Raw genomic sequence first — 19,151 nt, 5'->3', positions numbered from 1 at the left:
AACTCCCCTGTTCCTCCTATAAGCATCGGTGTGGTACTTGCCAATAATCCTCTGACGCTTAAGTTAGAGTTGTAGAGAAAATGATAGTCAATAAGTAGAAAGTTTGAACTCTCTTTCCTTCATTGATTCTTTATTTATATATCCTTCATTCGAATAAGGGTTTCCCCTTTAATTGGAATTTGATTACGGTGAATCTCTTGATTCTAAGGATCCTAAACGGAATATAAATCTCTGATATTGAGTCAAAGACCTTTGATAGATCTCTTCCGAGATCTTAGGCCTCAATATGGTGCATTTTAAAATTAAGCAAATCTTTGAATCAGACCTGTCTTCCCAAGCAGACTAGGTTTCCATTCGTGCTTTCCTGCCCTATCTGCCAGGTTAGACGCTGCTACCTTGGTCTACCATGCTGTTGGACAGGACTAGATTTACTAGCTCACTCAAGGTACTACTTAATCGGCTTGGACACGCGTATGATCTAAATAACGTACTATTATTATCCTCTACAATTTCAAGGTTTCTACAATCTTTATAGTTATTGAAAAATATATAAAACCGTATGTAATTTAATTTATGAATTATAGTAAAATTTAGTGCAACAAAATGACAATCCTACCCCGAGACAGGACACCATCTATCGGCTCTCAATAGAAAACTCGAGCACATTTTTACTAAACTGCGCACTAGATTTTCATCAACAAATATCAAACGCCCGCCATTAGCCCCGTCGATTATCTTTAAATGGTCTTTGACTTGAGATGGGAAGCACAAGTGCTCTAATCTCTCACTTACACCTCAGCAATTACTGCTTTGGTCGTCTAAATTGGAGCTCAAATCAACCAACTTCTCTACAAATCAACAGAAGAAGAGCAGCGTTTCGACTTTCAGACCGACTCGGCCGTAAGAATCTGGGCCGAGTCGTTTGCTTTGCTCTCGAAGATGTGAAAGAGCAGCAGCAGATACAGGTGGATGGTGTTGGTTCAATTCTTGAAGAAAAGCCAAGTAAGGTTTCTGCAAAAGAAATAGAGAGACTCTTTTCAATTCGTTTAGTTGGATTTGCTTTTATGGGTTTTTCTTTTTATTTATTTTATAGAGATGGGCTCTCTTTTAATTTCTCATTAGTTCTCTGAGAATTCTCACGAGTTATATTGGATAAATATACAGAAACCCTACTATACATTTGTTAAGTTCTTGTTGTTTAGTCAAGTTTCAGATAATTTCTTTACATGTGCTGTTATTTTTATCTGATTTATTGAGTTGGTTTTTGTTCTTCTATCAGTTCTCTTAAATTATGAGTTGCCCTTGATGCTGTGAGACGTGGGATCATGGTTTCAGAACTCGGTTTGACGTCTCGTCTCGTTTGTGGATGAGACCGAGTTGTCTTGGACAATTCAACTCTTCTCGGAAGAGATAAACCATTTAACTCGTTTTACAATAATTTATTCATATATATTTGAGTGAATTTTTTTTATTTGTTAATAAAATAATCTAGATTAGAAGTCGTTTAGTCATTAAATAATATTTTATTTATATAATAAATATGTAAATTCTAAAAATTAATCATTTTAATCAAAATATGCAAAGTCCAGATTGACAAGGCCGAGATTTTCAAAATACTATCCAAGTCATCTCGTTCATCTCGCGAGATAATGTGAGGTCCAAGATGCCATGTGCATTCGTCTTGTTGCTGAACGATACCAAGATGACTAGCCTGAGTCATCTCGGTCTTGGACGAGATTTAAAACCATGTGTGGCATACAATTATATTTTTCGGCGATTTACTTCCATTCATACATAAATTAATGTGAATTAAGTGTTAGAACATGAGATATAGAGATATATTATGAGACATGTAGTTTTTACTATTTTAATTTCCAAAACCTATTTTTGGATCAGTGATCACTTCAAACTTCTTGGATATATGGAGGATCACACCAACATAAAATTTGTAGACTGATGATCATCTCGTGCTTCTCGGATATGTTATGGATGACATTAGCATAAACTTCGTGGTCGAGCTTCTCAGATATATTAAAGATCACATCGTCATAGAACAACTCCCAACTTAAACTTCTCGAATGATGTTGATCGACTAAATTTCTAGGGGGTTCCAGTTAACTACAATTTTCTACTTTTCGAGGGAGTTGGGTGATGCTAATTATCATCTGAGCCATAATTCGTGGGAAACCGGGCTTAGTCCCATAGCTCGGTTGGTTTGACACATTGCAAGGCAATCTTGAGGTCGTGGGTTCAAGTCCAAGATACCCATAAAAAAAAATAATTCGTGGGAGACCGGCAAATAATGTTTGGTCGGATGGTAAGATTCTGACTCCAATTTCTAATTTTTGGTGGTAAAATCAAATTATGGACAATGATTTCCAAATTTCATAATTGTTTTTGGCTACAATGTTTATTGTAATTTATTTCAAATATAGAATTATAATCTTGCTTAGATGACCATGCTTCTATAGTTGTAATACTAAACATTATATATCTAAGCGTAGAAACAACATTTTAGCTAAATATGCTTGAAACAAATTCCAATAACGTAAGAAACAGGTCGTGTCCCGTTTACGATTTTAGCATATTCTTGAACATGATTATGGAAGAAATTTTGTTATAATACAAACTAAACATGACATCGGATTCTAGATGTGAGTAAGAATTGGATTCTAGAATCTGAACCAAATGTGCCCAAGACTTTGCAAGGAAAATTGGGTGCCGACTGAGTAGCTCTGCTTTTCAAACTTTAAAGAGGAGTTTCGTGACAGTGGTTCTTTGGTCATCATTTGACCACAACTCCGCAAGTAGAATCAGATGATAACTCTCATAAGGCAGAAAAATCTCATTCTTGGAAAGTCAAGATGGATTTGCACTTGATGGTATGTGGGCCATATTGCTTAATTGGATGCGTCAAGGATTGTGGCCATTTTGATGCAATTTTGTTGGTTGACTCTCGAACAATAATGAAGTAATGCAACCATCCTAGGCATAAAAATCAAGAAGGGTGTTGATCACATGGTGATGATAAAAAAAGAATCTTCTTTTTCATCCTTGGTTGAATCATAGAGATGAAGATTGGGGAGTTCCGATGTGTTGAGATTTTGCCTTGGTCTTCGGTAGGTTTGGAATTTGAAGCCTAAGACTTGGTTCAAGGCTTGAGTTAGAGCCAAGGTTTTGTTCTAGGGGAATTGGGTATTGAGCTTGGGTTGGGTCATTAATTGGTCTAGTACTAGATATTGTTCTTGGATTATTTTGGTGGCCAACCTCAATATTTGCTATGGTCTCGAGTTGAACCAAATATGGGTCTTCATCATGGTCTGATGTGATTGGAGATGATAGCCCTTGTTCTTGGGTCTCAGCTACGAATCCGAGGTGGAGTTTGGACCTGTACTTGGCTTCTGGATTAGACTATAGGCCACAATTTATCTACTATGGATCTCCTTTTTTCTCCTATAATTTTTTTACTATGGATCTTTCTGGGTCCAAAAAGGTTTCAAGTTTGTAAGATAAGCTCTCGAGCCTCAACTACGTGCCCTAGGTGGTTAAAAGTTTTGGACCTTGGCTTGGCCCACAATCGAGCAGGGTCTCTAGCTTAGCCCTTACTAGTCATTTGCCATTTTGTATTTCTTCTCATTGTTTTAGTAAGAGGAGGAGGAGGAGGAGGAGGAGGAGGAGGAGGAGGAGGAGGAGGAGGGGGGGGGGGGGGTTGTATTTCTTAAAAAGTTCTATGGCTAGAACTGAAAATCCTCCTACTCGTAAGAGGAGGGTTAGCATTATTAAGCATTGGGCACACATAGGCGTATCATGTTTGGTTCAACTCCTTGGCAGAGAGTGGATAAGCTTGCTCCTGTACGACACAAATGTGGCATTTTGGCAGACCGGCTAGGGTTCTGGGCATGATGGGGCTATAAGACTAGCATGGCATGTTAGTTTAATATGGAGATATGCATAAAGTAATCTTGAGATAGCGTAGAGATCCACATGTGAAATGGAGTTTGGCCCAATCCTTTCACATAATAGGTGGTGTTGAATGATGCAATTATTCAGCTAAGCATGGCAGCAACAATGGTGTTTTGGCCATTATTAGGCAACAATGCTATTGACATGCTGATTTCAAGACATTGGGTGATAAATTGCTGGATTTTTTTACCATGTTGACCAAAGATTTGTATTTGAAATCCTTGAAGAAGAGGCCCTTGAAAACCTTAGACAGTTTGCACCAAAAGAAGATGAGCCTTAAAATATATCTTTTCAGTTGTTTTCCATTTTTCAATTTTGGGGATTATACCTCAGCATTTTCTCTTACAAGGCATCCAGAATTTACATTAGTTCTCTGATATTGGTTCTATTATATAAAATCTGTGTGACCTAGTACATTCATGGTAAGGTTCTCTCGTATTTATATGTGCTTTGTTAACTCCACGGCCACTTGGATTCTGAAACCACAGTACTGGTACAGTGTTACCTATTTTACCTATGTGTTTCTCAATGACTTGTTAATAGTTTTCTTCCTTGTGCCTAGCTCTCTACACTGGTGGAGAAATGCTTATCTTATTAACAACTTTGGAGCTATCTAATGTTTAACAATGTTTTTCTTAATGGTTTATTAAAGACAGGTAGTTGTACATTTTTCAGTAAGGTTCTGATCTCTTGTTTTAATGGAACTGTAGATGGGGCAGAAAACTCGAACGATGAAAATATAGAAAATGTCAGCCAAGATAGAGGAGATAGTTCCCTTTATAATTTTTTCTATCCTAGTAAAGAGCTCCTCCCAGATGACAAAGAAATGAGTATATTTGATCATCTTGAAGAGTTGCGTCAGAGATTATTCGTGTCAGTTTTGGCAATAGCAGCAGCTATCTTAGGATGCTTTGCATTTTCTAAAGAATTGATAATGATCCTTGAAGCTCCTGTTGGATCACAGGGAGTTCGCTTTCTTCAACTAGCTCCTGGAGAGTTTTTCTTTACAACTTTGAAGGTAATATAAAATGAGATTTAAATCTTATTTATGAGATCAATTTTTTTGTTGCTTTCATATCCCTTTTATCCGTCATTTTTTAAAACTATTAATAAAGGGTAGCGTTCAGTCGCCAACGCTTAGGAAACCAACATGAAGCCAACGTTTTGTCCTATATGGGTTAGAAGTTTCGGATTGGGCTGATTTTTTGCGCAGATGATCTCTATCGTGAGGAGATCATCCTCACAAAAAATCAGCCCATTCCGAAACTTCGAACCCCATCAAAAGTAGTTTTCAAGTTGAAGAATTATGGACCATCGATTTTTACCGTTAATTTGTAGACTACTTTTGATAGGGTTAGAAGTTTCAGATTGGGCAGGTTTTTGTGGGGGTGATCTCCTCACCGTAGAGATCATTCTCACAAAAAATCAGCCCATTCCGAAACTTCTAACCCATATAGGACAAAGCGTTGGCTGCCGAGTGCGACCTATTAAGAAAAGGTATTTCTACTCATTCCCAATGCTATAGTAATTGAAATGGCTTGAAACATTCCGTTTGGCGGTTATTGGAAGCAACAGATCTTGTTTGCTTTCTCTTGGAAACTTGTATTACTACTTTTTGGGGGCACAACTGGTTGAACAACCAGTTTTCAAATGAATCACAATAATCAAGGATGACTTTACACTTTCTCTTCTTCCCTTTTTCAAGAATATCCCTCCATCTTTATTGCCTTTCCTCTTCTACCCCCTTTTCCAAGAGTACCCCTTCAACTCTATATTTTGCCTATCCTCTTCCCACCCTTTTTCAATAATACCCCTACTACTTTATTATCTTTCTTCTTCTAACTTTTAACCCCAAAGAGGATGCCCATGCCTGTAAACACAGGCAAACTCTAGGGTATTTATGGGACACAATTTTATGGTGGTTTTTCAATATATGTATATTTGTTCTAGTCCTGATATTTTTTCTTTCTGTTTTCTGTATTGAAAAGTCACCTAACTTGGTTGTAGGTGGTGTGAATTTCTTTTACCTAAATATTTATGTTAGAAGATTAGGGTTAAAGAGAGGAGGAAAGCAGAGAAGAGAATGAGTTGGTCACTTGCAATAGGGGTTGGCCTCTCTTTTATATTAAAAACATGTGGTTGGTCGTGTGGATTTAAGTATTGGGCCCACACGACATTAAATAAGAACCCTAACACTTCCCTTCAAGCTGGAACATTCAAATCTGACATACCCAACTTGGTAGAAAAAGTAATAAAGGAACTCCTAGACAATGGTTTTGAGAAAACATCTCCCACCTGATTTTCTGATTTGATATAGGGAGTAGATATCTTCTTAGCCTTCACCATATCACAAATAAAGTGACAATCAATCTCAATGTGCTTGGTTATCTTGTGGAATACTGGATTACTAGCTATATAACTAGTAACTTAATTGTCAAAATACATAGGCATAGGAGTAGGAACATCAATCCCCATCTCCTTTAGAAGACTCTGAACCTAAAGCATCTCACGTGTAGTATGTGCCATTGCCCTGTATTCTACTTCAACATTAGAACGAGCTACAACTAGTTGTTTTTTACTACACAAGTCACCAAATTTCCTCCCACAAAGGTACAATACCCAGAAGTAGATCTATGATCAGTCCGGTTCTTTGTCCAATTAGTATTGGAAAAGTTAGTAATGGATATAAGAGGTGAAGGTTTGCATAATAATCATTTACCCGGTGAGCTCTTTATATACCTAAGTATCCTAAACACAATATCCTAATGAGTCTGTCGCGGAATATGCATAAGTTGGTTAACTACTCTCACAACGAAGGTAATATCTGGGCGAGTGACAATCAGGTAGATTAGTTTGACAACTAACCTACAGTAACGCACTCCATCAGGATAAATCTACCCCTGCTCAGCATCAAGCTTAGTAGTGGGATCTATTAACTGGTTTAGAACCCAAAGTATTAGTCTTAGATAACAAATATATACCATACTTTATCTGAGACAGACTAATATCTTCTTTGGAGTGAGCTACTTCAATACCTAAGAAATAGCGAAGAAGACCCGAGTCTTTAGTATGAAACTGTTTGGCTAGATGAGTCTTCAAATTAGAGATACCGCTAGGATCACTTCCAGTGATAATGATATCATCCACATAAACTATCAAGACGATAATTCCACGAGAAGAGTGCCTCACAAACACTAAATGATCAGAAGTAGACCTAGGAAATCCCTAGGCAAGAACAACTGAGCTAAATTTATGAAACCAAGCTCTAGGCCACCGTTTCAACCCATAGCTTGCCTTCTGTAGGCGACACACTAGTCCAGTCTTACTAGAGGCAACATATCCAGGTGGCTATTCCATATATACTCCGCCTGTAAGTCTCCATGTAGAAAAGCAATTTTAATATCCAACTGAAACAAGGGCCAAGTATAACATATTGCAATAGAAATAAGAACTTTAATAGAATTTAAGCGAGCCATTGGAGAAAAAGTCTCACTATAATCGATCCCATAAATCTGTGTGTAACCTTTGGCTACAAGGCGAGTCTTCAACCTCTCAACAGATCCATTAGGAAGATACTTGATTGTATACACTCATCTACACCCCACAACCTGCTTTCCTAATGGAAGAGGAGATAGATCCCAAGTATGATGATGACGAAGGGTTGCAATCTCTTCATCTATAGCTAGTTTCCATCCAGAGGAGGATAATACATGCGTATAGGAAATAACAACAGAAATAGCAAATTGGTGAAATGAAGGTAACATCCGATGAAAAGACACAAAATTAGCAATTGGGTGTTTAGTGCAAGATCTAGTACCTTTCCTTAAAGCAATAGGAGGATCACTAGAGGTAGAAGTAGATGCTGGTAGATGTGGAGGAACCTCAAGTGAAGCTGATGAAGGATCTGGGGCTGACAGAGAAGATGAAGGTGCTCAGAAATGAGTGCGTTGATATTCTTAAAAAGGTACAGTGGAAGGGTCACTTGCAGGAAGAATTGGAAGCACAAGAGAGGAGGAAATTGTAGGAGGCAGCTCCCCCTGACAATAAGACATAAGATTCAAGTCAAATGAGGCACAAACAGAAGAAAAATAAGGTGTAGACTCAAAGAATGTCACATTAGCACTTACATAGTTGCGTTAAGTGACAGGACAATAACACTTATACCATTTTTGTGTACGAGAGTAGTCCAAAAAGACACATTTGATGGATCTTGGGAAAAGTTTATCCAACTCAGGCTCAAATGAGTGAACAAAGCAAACACAACCAAAAACTCTAGGAACAACAACAAAAGGATGAACTTGAGGATAAATCAGAGATAAAGGTGATTGATCATTTAAAACAAATGATGGTATGCGATTAATAAGATGATAAGCTATGAGGACATCACCCCAATAAGGTTAAGGTACATGCATCTAAAACATAATGATGCGAGCAACATCAAGTAAATGACGATGTTTTCGCTTAGCAACACCATTCTGTTGAGAAATATGAACATAACTGGTCTGATGAATAATATCATTATTTGAACAAAAAGATTGAATAGAAGATTGCCTGTATTCTGAGGCATTATCATCACGGATAATTTTCACAAATTTGTCCAATTGGACTGAAATTTCTTTATAAAAAGTAAGTAAAACACGAGGTAATTTAGTGCGATTTTTTAATAAGAAGGGCCATGTCATACGAGAATTATTATCCACAAACACCATAAAGTAATGAAAATCAGATAAACTTTTTATTCTTGACGGATCCCAAATATCTGTATGAATTATTCCAAAAAGACTACAATGACGACTCTCAGTATGACTAGGAAAAGAACTACGGTGATGCTTTCTTAATTGGCAAACCTCACATTCTAAAATTGACATTGAACTCAATTTAGGAATAACACGATGTAAATTATACAAAGACACATGACCCAACCGATAATGCCACTAAAGGGGTGAAACCGAAGCACTTAAGGCAAAAGTAGGCGCATCACATATTAAATAGTATAATCCATCTTTCTTATGTCCCAAACCAATCATCTTCTTCTTCTCGAGATCCTGAAAGACGCAATAAAAAGGGAAGAAGGTTACGGAGCACTATAATGATTTTGTAAGCTGACTAACAGAAAGTTAGATTAAAAGGAAGACCAGAGATCAAAAGAGTATAAGAGAAGAGATAAGTGTGAAAAAATATCACCTTTCCCAACTACATTGTGAGTGGACCTATCGACTAGTACAATGTGAGAATTACGAGAATAGAAATTAGAAAAGAGACAAGATATACCAGACATGTGGGCACAAACTCCCAAATCAATGACCCAAGATGAGAGAGACTTGGCAGCCATAAATCCGGGATTACCTGAACTAGTTATGGGTGGATTAGGTCTTGTAGTCAAGGTAGTCAACTTCTGAAGAATCTCTCCCAACAGTGTGGTAAGATCGGAAAATGCAGTTTTAGGTGTAGTCTGAGAAGTGGAATCAATGAAACTTTGAGGAAGTTCTTCTTGATCTTGATTTGCCCAAGCAGGTTTACCCCATTTATCCCAACAAAATTGCTCAATGTCGCCAGTGTATCATAATAGATGCACTTCAAATCACCACCATGACCTCCTCTACCAACACCCTTAGAAATCCCCTAATTAGCTATTCGGGGAAGAATAAACTGAAAACCCACATGGAGAAAAAAATTTCAAAAAAAAAAAAAAGAGTATACCTTGGGATATTCTATGATATGCGGCTTGGGTTGAGAGGCCAATAAAATAACAATTGGAATACAATTGCAAAACTCAAAAACACCCGGAAAAAAATTGAGATTTGGGAAAAATTTCAAATTATTGATCGAGAAGTTAAAAGAAAAAGAGAATTTTGTGTGCAGAAAACACTATCCACGCAGAAAGCATTGTTCACAAGCACTATTCACATTTAAAAAAAAAAAAAAAAAATTTGAATTTTGAGACTTCAAAATTGTCCACCAATTCCTCAATCATTCACAAATACCTTAAACAAACACAAAAAAAAAGTCCTAGATAAACATTTAGGAGTAAACAAACAAACCTTAAACACCTAATCCCATTTTGGAACCAAGGCCTTAGGGTTGGAAGTACTGGATTGAAAAGGGAAAAGAAAGGGATTAAGAAAAGATAAGCAAATAAGAGAAATCAAGCAGATCTAATGGTAGAAGTGCTCTGATACCATGTTAGAAGATTAGTGTTAAAGAGAGGAGGAAAATGTATAAGAGAATGAATCGGTCATTCCCATAGGGTTTGGCCTCTCTTTTATATTAAAAACATGTGGTTGGTCGTGTGGGCTTAAGTATTGGGCCCACACGACATTAAATAAGAACTCGTAACAATTTCTTTTTCTGTAACTTATTAAAATGAGATGAGAATCGATTCTCATTAACCTCTTTCCCAAACATCATTTCTGGATGCATTTAGTTGAAGGACTTCTCTCCTTTGTGTGGTTCCTTTGAGCACATATAAAAGAAAATGGATCACTTCTATACCCATCCAATGTTTAGACCTGTCCACACACATGGAACTACTTACCCCAACTGGTAAAGTATTTCACAACTTGCACACAGTACGAAATTGTTGCCTTGAATTCCATTGCAGTTCATAAAATATTCAGGCAATTGTAATACTTTGTAAACCTTTCCTTATGGAGGTTGGGGATATTCAGGTTTTAAGTTCACTTTTCAATCATGTTAATGTTAAATGTGAAAAATTGGAGGCTGTTGTTGTTCCTCCTTTCGATTGTTTTTGAATTTAATAGATTGAAGGATACCACTATATGAATAATCATGATGGAAATCTCTATGCTTCTTGCAAAAATAAAAATAAAAATTAAAACCAATACATATCTTAATGGTGTGGTGCAGGTATCCGGATATTGTGGGCTTCTCCTTGGGAGTCCCGTGATTGTCTATGAGATCATAGCCTTTGTTATCCCAGGTCTTACAAAGGCAGAGAGAAGATTCCTTGGGCCCATTGTTTTAGGGTCCTCGGTGCTTTTCTATGCTGGTCTTGCCTTCTCCTACTTGGTTCTCACTCCGGCAGCCTTGAATTTCTTTGTGAGCTATGCAGAAGGGGCGGTGGAGTCTTTGTGGTCCATCGATCAGTACTTTGAGTTTGTACTAGTGCTAATGTTCAGCACTGGCTTGTCTTTCCAGGTACAGATTGCACAGAAAAGATGTCTGTTTTTTTCAGTTCTTCATGGGCATATCTTTTACTTACCAAGTAGAGATTCTCTCTAGTGTTTACTGTGTGTTAGATCTCAGTTAACTTTTGGTTACTGATTTGGATGTCATATTTTCTGCCAAAAATTTCTTCTGGAAAAATAAAAAATAAAAATTGAAAACTGGTTATTGAATTCATTATTCCAAACAGTGTTTTAAAGTACCTGAGGCGTTTTGGGTTCTTGAGGCAAGGCGTAAGCCTCAATTAATTTTAAAAATAAAACCTAAAAAATATATAAACATTATAATAAATTCAGAAAAAATAAAAAAAACAAGTAAACAACGTTCAAGCATCAAATAAAAATTAAACATTAAAAATGTAGGGAAGTAGCTATGTAATATAGAATCAAACACAAAAACAACAGAGAAATATGAGTTTTTGAAAAAAATAGGTAAAAAGTTCAAGAATGTACATTTAAAATCACATAGCTCAAAACCTTAGAAAATCCTTGATTTATTGGTTCTATTTGATCACAATCTTCGTAAGAAAGTTGTAGGAACCGTCGGATTCGAATTCGGATAAGTATTAGAGTCCCTTGGAAGAGATCTTGGTGTAGGGAGATTTTAGGGTTTCAAAGAGAGATCTTGATAATCTAAGTTTAGAAGATAAAAGATACTTCTATTTAGTAGGATTATGTACATAAGAGACATTGGGGGGGAGGGGGGCATTTGTGTAAAATAAAGCAAGAAAATAAGGTATGAGGCGCACGCCTCTTACATCTAAGGCGTAAGTCTTACTAATGTTTGATGAGGCTAAAGCCTCAAGGCATGAAGCCTACGCCTCGTGAGGCGTAGGTTTTTTGGCGAGGCGTACGTTTTTTAGAACATTGATTCCAAATATTGAGGTCAGAAACATGAATCATTTTTCTCCATTTAACTCCATCTAGAGATATAACATCTGTCAAAGGCACGTGATTTCAAATCTTTTCTTACTTCGTTCTCGGCTTTCTTCTTTGAACTTGCACAGACTCCTTGGTTGTCATTAGCTTTTGTTGTATTTTTCTAAGCCATCTAAAAGAGCTGCCTACACTATTTCTATAGGTCATATCCTCTCCCCTAGCTATCTTTGCATAGCTGAAACTAAATAACGAAAGTAGTCACTTTTGAGGTATTTCTAGCCCATCAATCATAACTAGTGTTTCAACCCTACGAGTGTCATTTACTACCTTTAATGTTCCACATCTACTTGAAACAAACATCATTAATTGGATGGATGATTTTCTCTCTACAGGTTCCAGTTATACAGCTTCTATTGGGACAAGTTGGTTTAGTTTCAGGAGATCAAATGCTATCGATTTGGAGATATGTTGTGGTAGGTGCAGTTGTGGCTGCTGCTGTTCTCACACCATCGACCGATCCTCTAACTCAGATGTTGTTAGCAGGGCCTCTCTTGGGTCTCTACTTGGGTGGTGCATGGATGGTAAAGTTATCCGGGCGTTAATTGGGTTTCGAACCATCACGTCATCGTCATATATTTTTCTTCTCATCGATCACTCCCACAAAATAAGGAAACATGCCATGTAATTCCCCGCAAGTATGCGCCATAGAAAACAGAAACAGATAATAAAATATCATATTCTGTTAGATCTGCTGAACCTGTTGTAAGGAGTTTCTTCCCTTGTCACGTTCAAATTGTAATAAATATCATGTCGGTTGTAATATATTCATTTTTATCTATGTTTGTAAATTAAATCCTTATATCTGGTGTTTTGATTCACATAAAGATGAATAATATTCTGCACCTCAAGCACGAAGTCTTGGTTTCAGTATCTTCCCCTGGTTTTTGTGGATTCTTCATTATTGACCATAAGAAAAGAGTAGATCCTAGCTTACATCCTTCACAACTGCACAAAAGAGGAGAAGATACGCACAAAAAGTAGAATATATATAAAGGCCAATGTTCGATCTCTTCCACCCATACGATTACAGATTCGATCCTTTCATAAAGAAGGGCATTTGGTAGTTCTTGCAAAACTAATCACAGGATCCATGGTTTGTGCCTGATGTGACATACCCATCTGGTTTTAACCCTGCATGTTCAAACTGAAAACCCATCCCTCAAGCCCTCGACAATTACCAACCTCTTGCCAGAAACACTGGTTTTTTTCCCCAAAATATCCCTTAGTTTTCAACCTTGGGTTTTGGTGACAAGGTCACTTAAGTCTTCAAACAATTAGATTAACTGCTCTATTTTCTCTATTATTTCTTAGAGCTGCTATTAGCACACCAACTTTTACTTACAACACATCAATCCATATGTAAACAACTCCTTAATTTCAAAAGGATTGCTATGTAAGTAAAAGTTGGCGTGGCAATATAATCTCTTATTTTATCTTCTGAATCAATGAAAAGAATAATTAATTAAGTTTTCAGTTCACTCAAGAGAAGAAAAAAAGGGTTAGGGCTGCCAAATAAATTAAATTTTTAGCATGAGTTAAGGATGAGGGACCTATACCATCTGTTTGAGAAGGAAGCATGCACGACAATGGATCAAGGTTAGAAATTTAATTCCAATGCAGCATGACCATTGGATTTTGCACATACACGGTTGGGATCATGTGTTTTTTTTTCTCTGACTCATATTTTTGTGAGTCAACAGACCTGAGCCTTCATCGAAAATCACGAAGCAAAAAGTATAAGATAATAAAATTCTTCAAAGTTGATGCCAAGCTTAAAAAGTTTTTAAAACATATACAAAATGTAACCACATAACCAAAATTATAAGATAATAAAATGTTTCATCAACTGTTCTTTACTTGTTCACTGCAAGATTCTGCAATTCAGGTACTAAATCGATAGTATCAGAATGATCTAGTTCGGATTTAAATTTTCTCAGAGAATTCTCCAAACCTTGACATGATCGAAAGAAACCTTCGGAGGAGCTATTAAGGTTGCTGACCTCTGTTTGCATTTCATGAACTACATTGGATATTTCTTTGGCTGCCACCTTTAAGGCCAGAACTTCTTGTGGAGGGTAAAGACATGCACCTACCTCATCAATCTGAATACCAATGCCTTGACATAGACTCAATAATCTTTCCAAGGAATCAACAGAGTTTCTGTTATCATCAGTATTTGTCTGCTTAAGCAGACCCGTAATGAAACGGGTAAGTTCCTTGATGACTACAAGTAGGTCCGACACAACATTGACAGCTGATTGAGCGATTTTCATCTCCTCGGGTGATAAGTCGTTACCAAGATCACCCTCAGTCGAACCATCATCACCATGGGGCTGATGCGAGGAGTCAGCGGCAGTCTCATTGGGAGTTTCATCTGTTGGATCAGCGGAACCTGGTTTCAGCTCCTTCATCTCACGCAGTACATCCTTCACGGACACTGCGACCTGTATTATTGCTCGCCCGATAGCTGTGTTGTTTGTAGTTGGAGTCTTCTTGAGTGCTTTACATGCTTCCCAGACGGTACCAGATAACTGAGGGATTGACAGTTTATGATCTTTGTTACGAGATCCTGAGTAACATCCAATTTAGAAGTTATTGAGCCAAATCTAGGGTACAAAACAATACAGAAAAAAAAAAAAAGAAAAAAAAAAAAGAGCTTCAATTGCCACACCAACTTTTGCTAATGCCCCCCAAGATGTGTGCTATTTCTTTGGTGATTTACATATGAATTGGGGTGGTGTTAGCAAAAGTTGGTGTGGCAATAGAATCTCTCAAAATAAATATAGATAGAAAAATATAGGGGGAGGGAGAGGTGAGAGAATGAGAGAGAGAAGAAGTGTACGCTGCCTACTCTCACATATATATCACTAAAAATAATAAACTATAAACAAATTAAAGAAGAAAGCTGCTAATGGCACCCCAACTTTTACTTATTGCACTCCAATTAAAATTTGAAAAATAAGTTAATGGTTGAGAATAAGTAAAAGTTCGGGTGCCAATACAAACTCTCTCTCTCTTTAGATTTCTATTTGTTAGATTTAGGATTTTATATGGGCCTAATCCTAATTGTAAACAACTGTTAAAGTTGTTTCATTGTGTTATAATGCTTTGTAATGTAGAAATAACAACTTCAAACAAACTTTTGGCATGTTTGAATATTGAGTTTTAACCTTTAACTAGGGTGTGATAAATAATTTAAGAAATTGAGGTGTAATAAGTAAAAGTTAGGGTGACAATAGCAGCTCTCAATATAGAACGAGGATCATTTGTAAAGCACTAATACAATTTCTAACAGTTACAACAAGTTTGGGTGAAGATGTCCTGCATTGGTTTTGTGAACAAAATGATTGAAATAAAGAATGATGACCCTGACCTTAGCATGTCTCTTTCATTTCCAAACACCGCTTTTCAAGAAAAGAGATCAACATATGTTTTGCAAAGATGAAAGGTTATTATTATCTTGGAAATAATTGAATTTCATATCTAGAATCCCCAACAATCTCCTGACATTGTAACCATTGAGAATAATTTTGCCAAATAGTGTAGAAAAGAGGGGGAGAGATTACCATAAGAGGAGACGGCCTCTTTCATCAAAGAAAAACTGCAATCAACAACTTGCTTTACAGATGCATTGACACTGGAACAAAGAGTAGGTCCAGCACCGACTTTACTCCCATGGGAAAGCAGAAGTAACCCTTGAAGCATGTTGAAGTATACGTCCATGTTCTTTTCCAAGTCTTTCAAACTTGGTACTTCTACGGTGCAAAGCATTCCGGCTGCATAAACAAGCACGATAGAATATCTGTTATTATGATTCAAGCCAATGAATGACTTGAATCCATGATTCAGTGTTTCTTGATGACCTTACCCAATAAACTAAACTAAGATGGATGAGAAAACTTAGGACATACTACAGTTCTGGAAAAGTTAGGTTTCTAGGAAAACCACTCTTTTATTTAGACCAATATAATGGTGTTTTCAGAATAGAAATTAAAAACCTGTTCTACCAATATTTTCCTGTCTGCAAGTAGGTTATCTTGTCGAATCTAAAGAGAATTTTCACTATAAAAGTGAACCCCTCGACGAATACATAAGAAGATTCAGGCGAGTTATGGACATGGCACAATCTCACCTCATGGAAATGTGCATAATCAGCAATGACACCAATGTATTGCAACCTATTGGAGAACTTGTGAATTCAAAGTTTCACCGATCTCTATAGAGCCTCAAAGAAGAAAACCGTTTTGGTATGTACAAAGCCCTCCACCGACACCCACAGCTCACTTGATTCATGCTCGGTGCCACTTGGTGAACCCAATTAACTACATCCATGTGGGCACTGACAGATTGGAGAAAGCAGGGAATCATCCCAAAAAAATCCTAAGTAATGCTCCTTCGGTGCCTTTCATACAAATGTTGCCAAAAATTCACCCCATGGCCCTCTAACTTGGGGACTTTGCCTCATTGAAACTATCATGCCTTCTGATGAGACATACGAAAAGCTCACCCATGGGGATCTAGTCCTAAGTACCAATGCATGATCGCCTGAGTAGAAGTGCACAGAAGTGTGCACCTAACTATGATTTTTCATGAAAATTAGAAAAACAATCGTGCTAAATCTATGCTACTATGAATGAATTCAAGCTACGATCTAGAGTAATGAAGCATCAAAACATCATAAGAAATATCTTCATCAACTCTCTTACTTGAAAGTCTGTTCGTCTGAATCAAACCATCTGAGTATAGGACCTTTGAAATTGGATGAAAATTTGTTTTGGCATTAAAGAATGATGCAGAAAATTCATTGCAACTATGGAATATGAGAAATAGAAATAAGATGTGAAGATTAATGTTGATTTTGACAGGAAAACAAAATTTAAATAAATAAGCACAGATGAGTGGTTTGGCCTTCCATATACTTTTGATGTCTTGAAATAGAAAAAAAATGCTTAAAGAGACGATGTTAGGGAGAGTTTGAAAGCAAGAAGTGAGAAGCGAACCAGCCTTTAATCTTTTATTGGTGGAATCTTGATACAAACAGAGACTGAATGCCTTCACTAACCTTGCAAATATAGCCAACTGGGATATGTCAGAACTAGATACACACCCAACAACCGTCCCTTCGAAATTTGTCCACAATTCTCTGTACATTTGCTGTTGAGCATCCCAAATTTACATGCCAAAGAGGAGGACTAGAGGATGACATCTAGCATGGGTTCCCAGTTAGCGAGAGTTGAGAAACTTCCTCCTCATTCACAACAGCTATTGAACTTACAACAGGGGACTCAAACAAGTTTTCCCCTTACTTCTGAGGAAGAAGGCTTCAAGAGTGAAGGGATGTAACATAGATCATGTGCCCCGACCTAGGATTCGTGAATATTCAATGATTTTTTTACCCTTCGGACCCCCACGAGCCTATTACACTTTGCTGATCAGTTGGGCCCATCAAATAATTTGGGCTCCCAAATCATGGACCGAATTTGACTTGCTTGGGCTTTATTCTAGGACAACACAAGACAATAGCCCATAAGCTAAATGACCATGGCCTAGACTTCAATGGTGTCAAACCCGTTTACGAGCAAATCACAACGTTTCCATGTGCCAGAAGGGTGTGTCATCTCCTCCAATGAGTAACCTTGGGATACAAGAACAAAGTGACGGGGGACATCAGAGTTCATGGGCCTAATCTATTTGGGTAATATTTTAATTTTAAGATTTTATTTTATTTTAGATATTGGGCTTTAGTTATGGATCTATGATACAAGACGGTGAGGGGAGAAAAGAAAATAAGGGGTTTTAGGAAATTTGGGGAAAAAAGGAAAAAAAGGTGTTTAGGGAATTTGGTTTAGGATTGGGTAAACTCAAAAGGTAAAATGAAAATTTTATTTCAATGATTGTAGGTATGAGTATGATCATAATTCTAATGAAAATGGTTAAAGATTTGTGGGATAAGGAAAGGATTAAGGGTTAATGATTTAGAAAAGAGATTAATAAAATAAGGGTTAAAGAAAATGGAGAACGGATTAAGGGTTGAGGTTTGTAAGTTTCAAGAATCAAGAAAATCAAGAAAGGAGTTTCAAGAATCAAGAAAATCAAGAACAAGAAACTAAAAGAAAATCAAGAAAAATAAAAGAATAGAAAAGAAAATTAAAGATTAGAAGAAAAGAATGTTATATTGGACTCACTCCAAAATGGCCTCCCACTACACCCATTGTTGGGAAGATCAAACTCAAGCTTACTTTTATTCAACCATTTTAAAAACATTACAGCAAGAAGCAAGTATTTATAACATTCTCTAAATCCTAAATCTAATCTCAACCATCCAACTAAAATAATGAGATCCAATGGTCGTAAATAAAACTTAAATAAAACAAAAGCAGAAATACCATCTATGTCCCAATCCCGTAACTTAATTTCCCTTGAATTTTCAGCCGATGAAAACTCATTAAAAGATCAATATAAAGTTACCAAATTGCCTCCTAACACCTATACTAATATCAAAATAAGCCCCAAAAACATAATATTAAATTCCTAAAATAGAAAACTAAAATCTACTCTTCAAGATTTGATGTCCCTATCAATCTATTTCACATTTGTTTTAGAAGTTTATTATTAGGTTATTTTAGGAATTTGATTAAAGTATGAGTACTACTCACGCCACTTTTGTAACTTATTTTGAAAGGTAAAAACTTATTGTATTATGTTGATTTTTGTAAGCCCAAGATTTTGCGAGTTTGATGAATATGGAGAAAAGTATGATCAAAATACTAATAGAGTATCAGTTTTACATGGGATTGGTTTCTCAAGGTCAAAAGTATTGTGATGATCTAATGGATCGTCACCAATTTTGAGGATTAAATGCAATTATATAATGATGTAATGCCTAAATTATTTTAGAAATGTTTCTGACATAATCTGACTCTACCATTAGTTTTAGAATAGTTGAAAAATATAGATTCAACTATAAACATGACCAAAACCTCGAGATATGCATTAGGGATCGTAAAACAAAATTTTTATAGAGTAATATTGTGAAAAAATTAGTAAGCCGGGCATGTAGATCTT

General features: G+C 36.6%; 2 protein-coding genes across 2 annotated transcripts; one reads left to right on the top strand and one right to left on the bottom strand.

Moving 5' to 3' along the window:
• Window positions 1-679: 679 nt before the first annotated feature.
• On the top strand, window positions 680-12,885 carry LOC147381077 (sec-independent protein translocase protein TATC, chloroplastic-like). The gene is made up of 4 exons (XM_086430871.1): window positions 680-1,002; window positions 4,674-4,981; window positions 10,831-11,121; window positions 12,419-12,885. Exons 1-4 carry the CDS (start codon window positions 759-761, stop codon window positions 12,626-12,628), a joined length of 1,053 nt encoding a protein of 350 aa, XP_086286997.1. The 5' UTR covers window positions 680-758; the 3' UTR covers window positions 12,629-12,885.
• A 951-nt stretch (window positions 12,886-13,836) lies between these two features.
• Window positions 13,837-16,301, bottom strand: LOC147381076 (uncharacterized). The gene is made up of 2 exons (XM_086430872.1): window positions 15,653-16,301; window positions 13,837-14,655 (listed from the first exon to the last, which is right to left on the bottom strand). Exons 1-2 carry the CDS (start codon window positions 15,855-15,857, stop codon window positions 13,940-13,942), a joined length of 921 nt encoding a protein of 306 aa, XP_086286998.1. The 5' UTR covers window positions 15,858-16,301; the 3' UTR covers window positions 13,837-13,939.
• Window positions 16,302-19,151: the final 2,850 nt, after the last annotated feature.

This window comes from Akebia trifoliata, unplaced genomic scaffold (assembly GCF_017979445.1).
Source record: "Akebia trifoliata isolate Shusen 1 unplaced genomic scaffold, ASM1797944v1 Contig00772, whole genome shotgun sequence".
Classification (NCBI taxonomy): domain Eukaryota; kingdom Viridiplantae; phylum Streptophyta; class Magnoliopsida; order Ranunculales; family Lardizabalaceae; genus Akebia; species Akebia trifoliata.
Note: the sequence above shows the minus strand (reverse complement) of the source record. Positions and strands in the feature narration are given on the sequence as shown.

Coding starts and splice junctions, on each gene's coding strand:
- LOC147381077 (XM_086430871.1), top strand. CDS start 759: ATGGGAAGCACAAGTGCTCTAATCTCTCACTTACACCTCAGCAATTAC. Junction 4,982..10,830: donor TTTTCTTTACAACTTTGAAG/GTAATATAAAAT, acceptor GGTGTGGTGCAG/GTATCCGGATATTGTGGGCT. Junction 11,122..12,418: donor GCACTGGCTTGTCTTTCCAG/GTACAGATTGCA, acceptor TTCTCTCTACAG/GTTCCAGTTATACAGCTTCT.
- LOC147381076 (XM_086430872.1), bottom strand. CDS start 15,857: ATGCTTTGCACCGTAGAAGTACCAAGTTTGAAAGACTTGGAAAAGAAC. Junction 14,656..15,652: donor AGAGGCCGTCTCCTCTTATG/GTAATCTCTCCC, acceptor GATGTTACTCAG/GATCTCGTAACAAAGATCAT.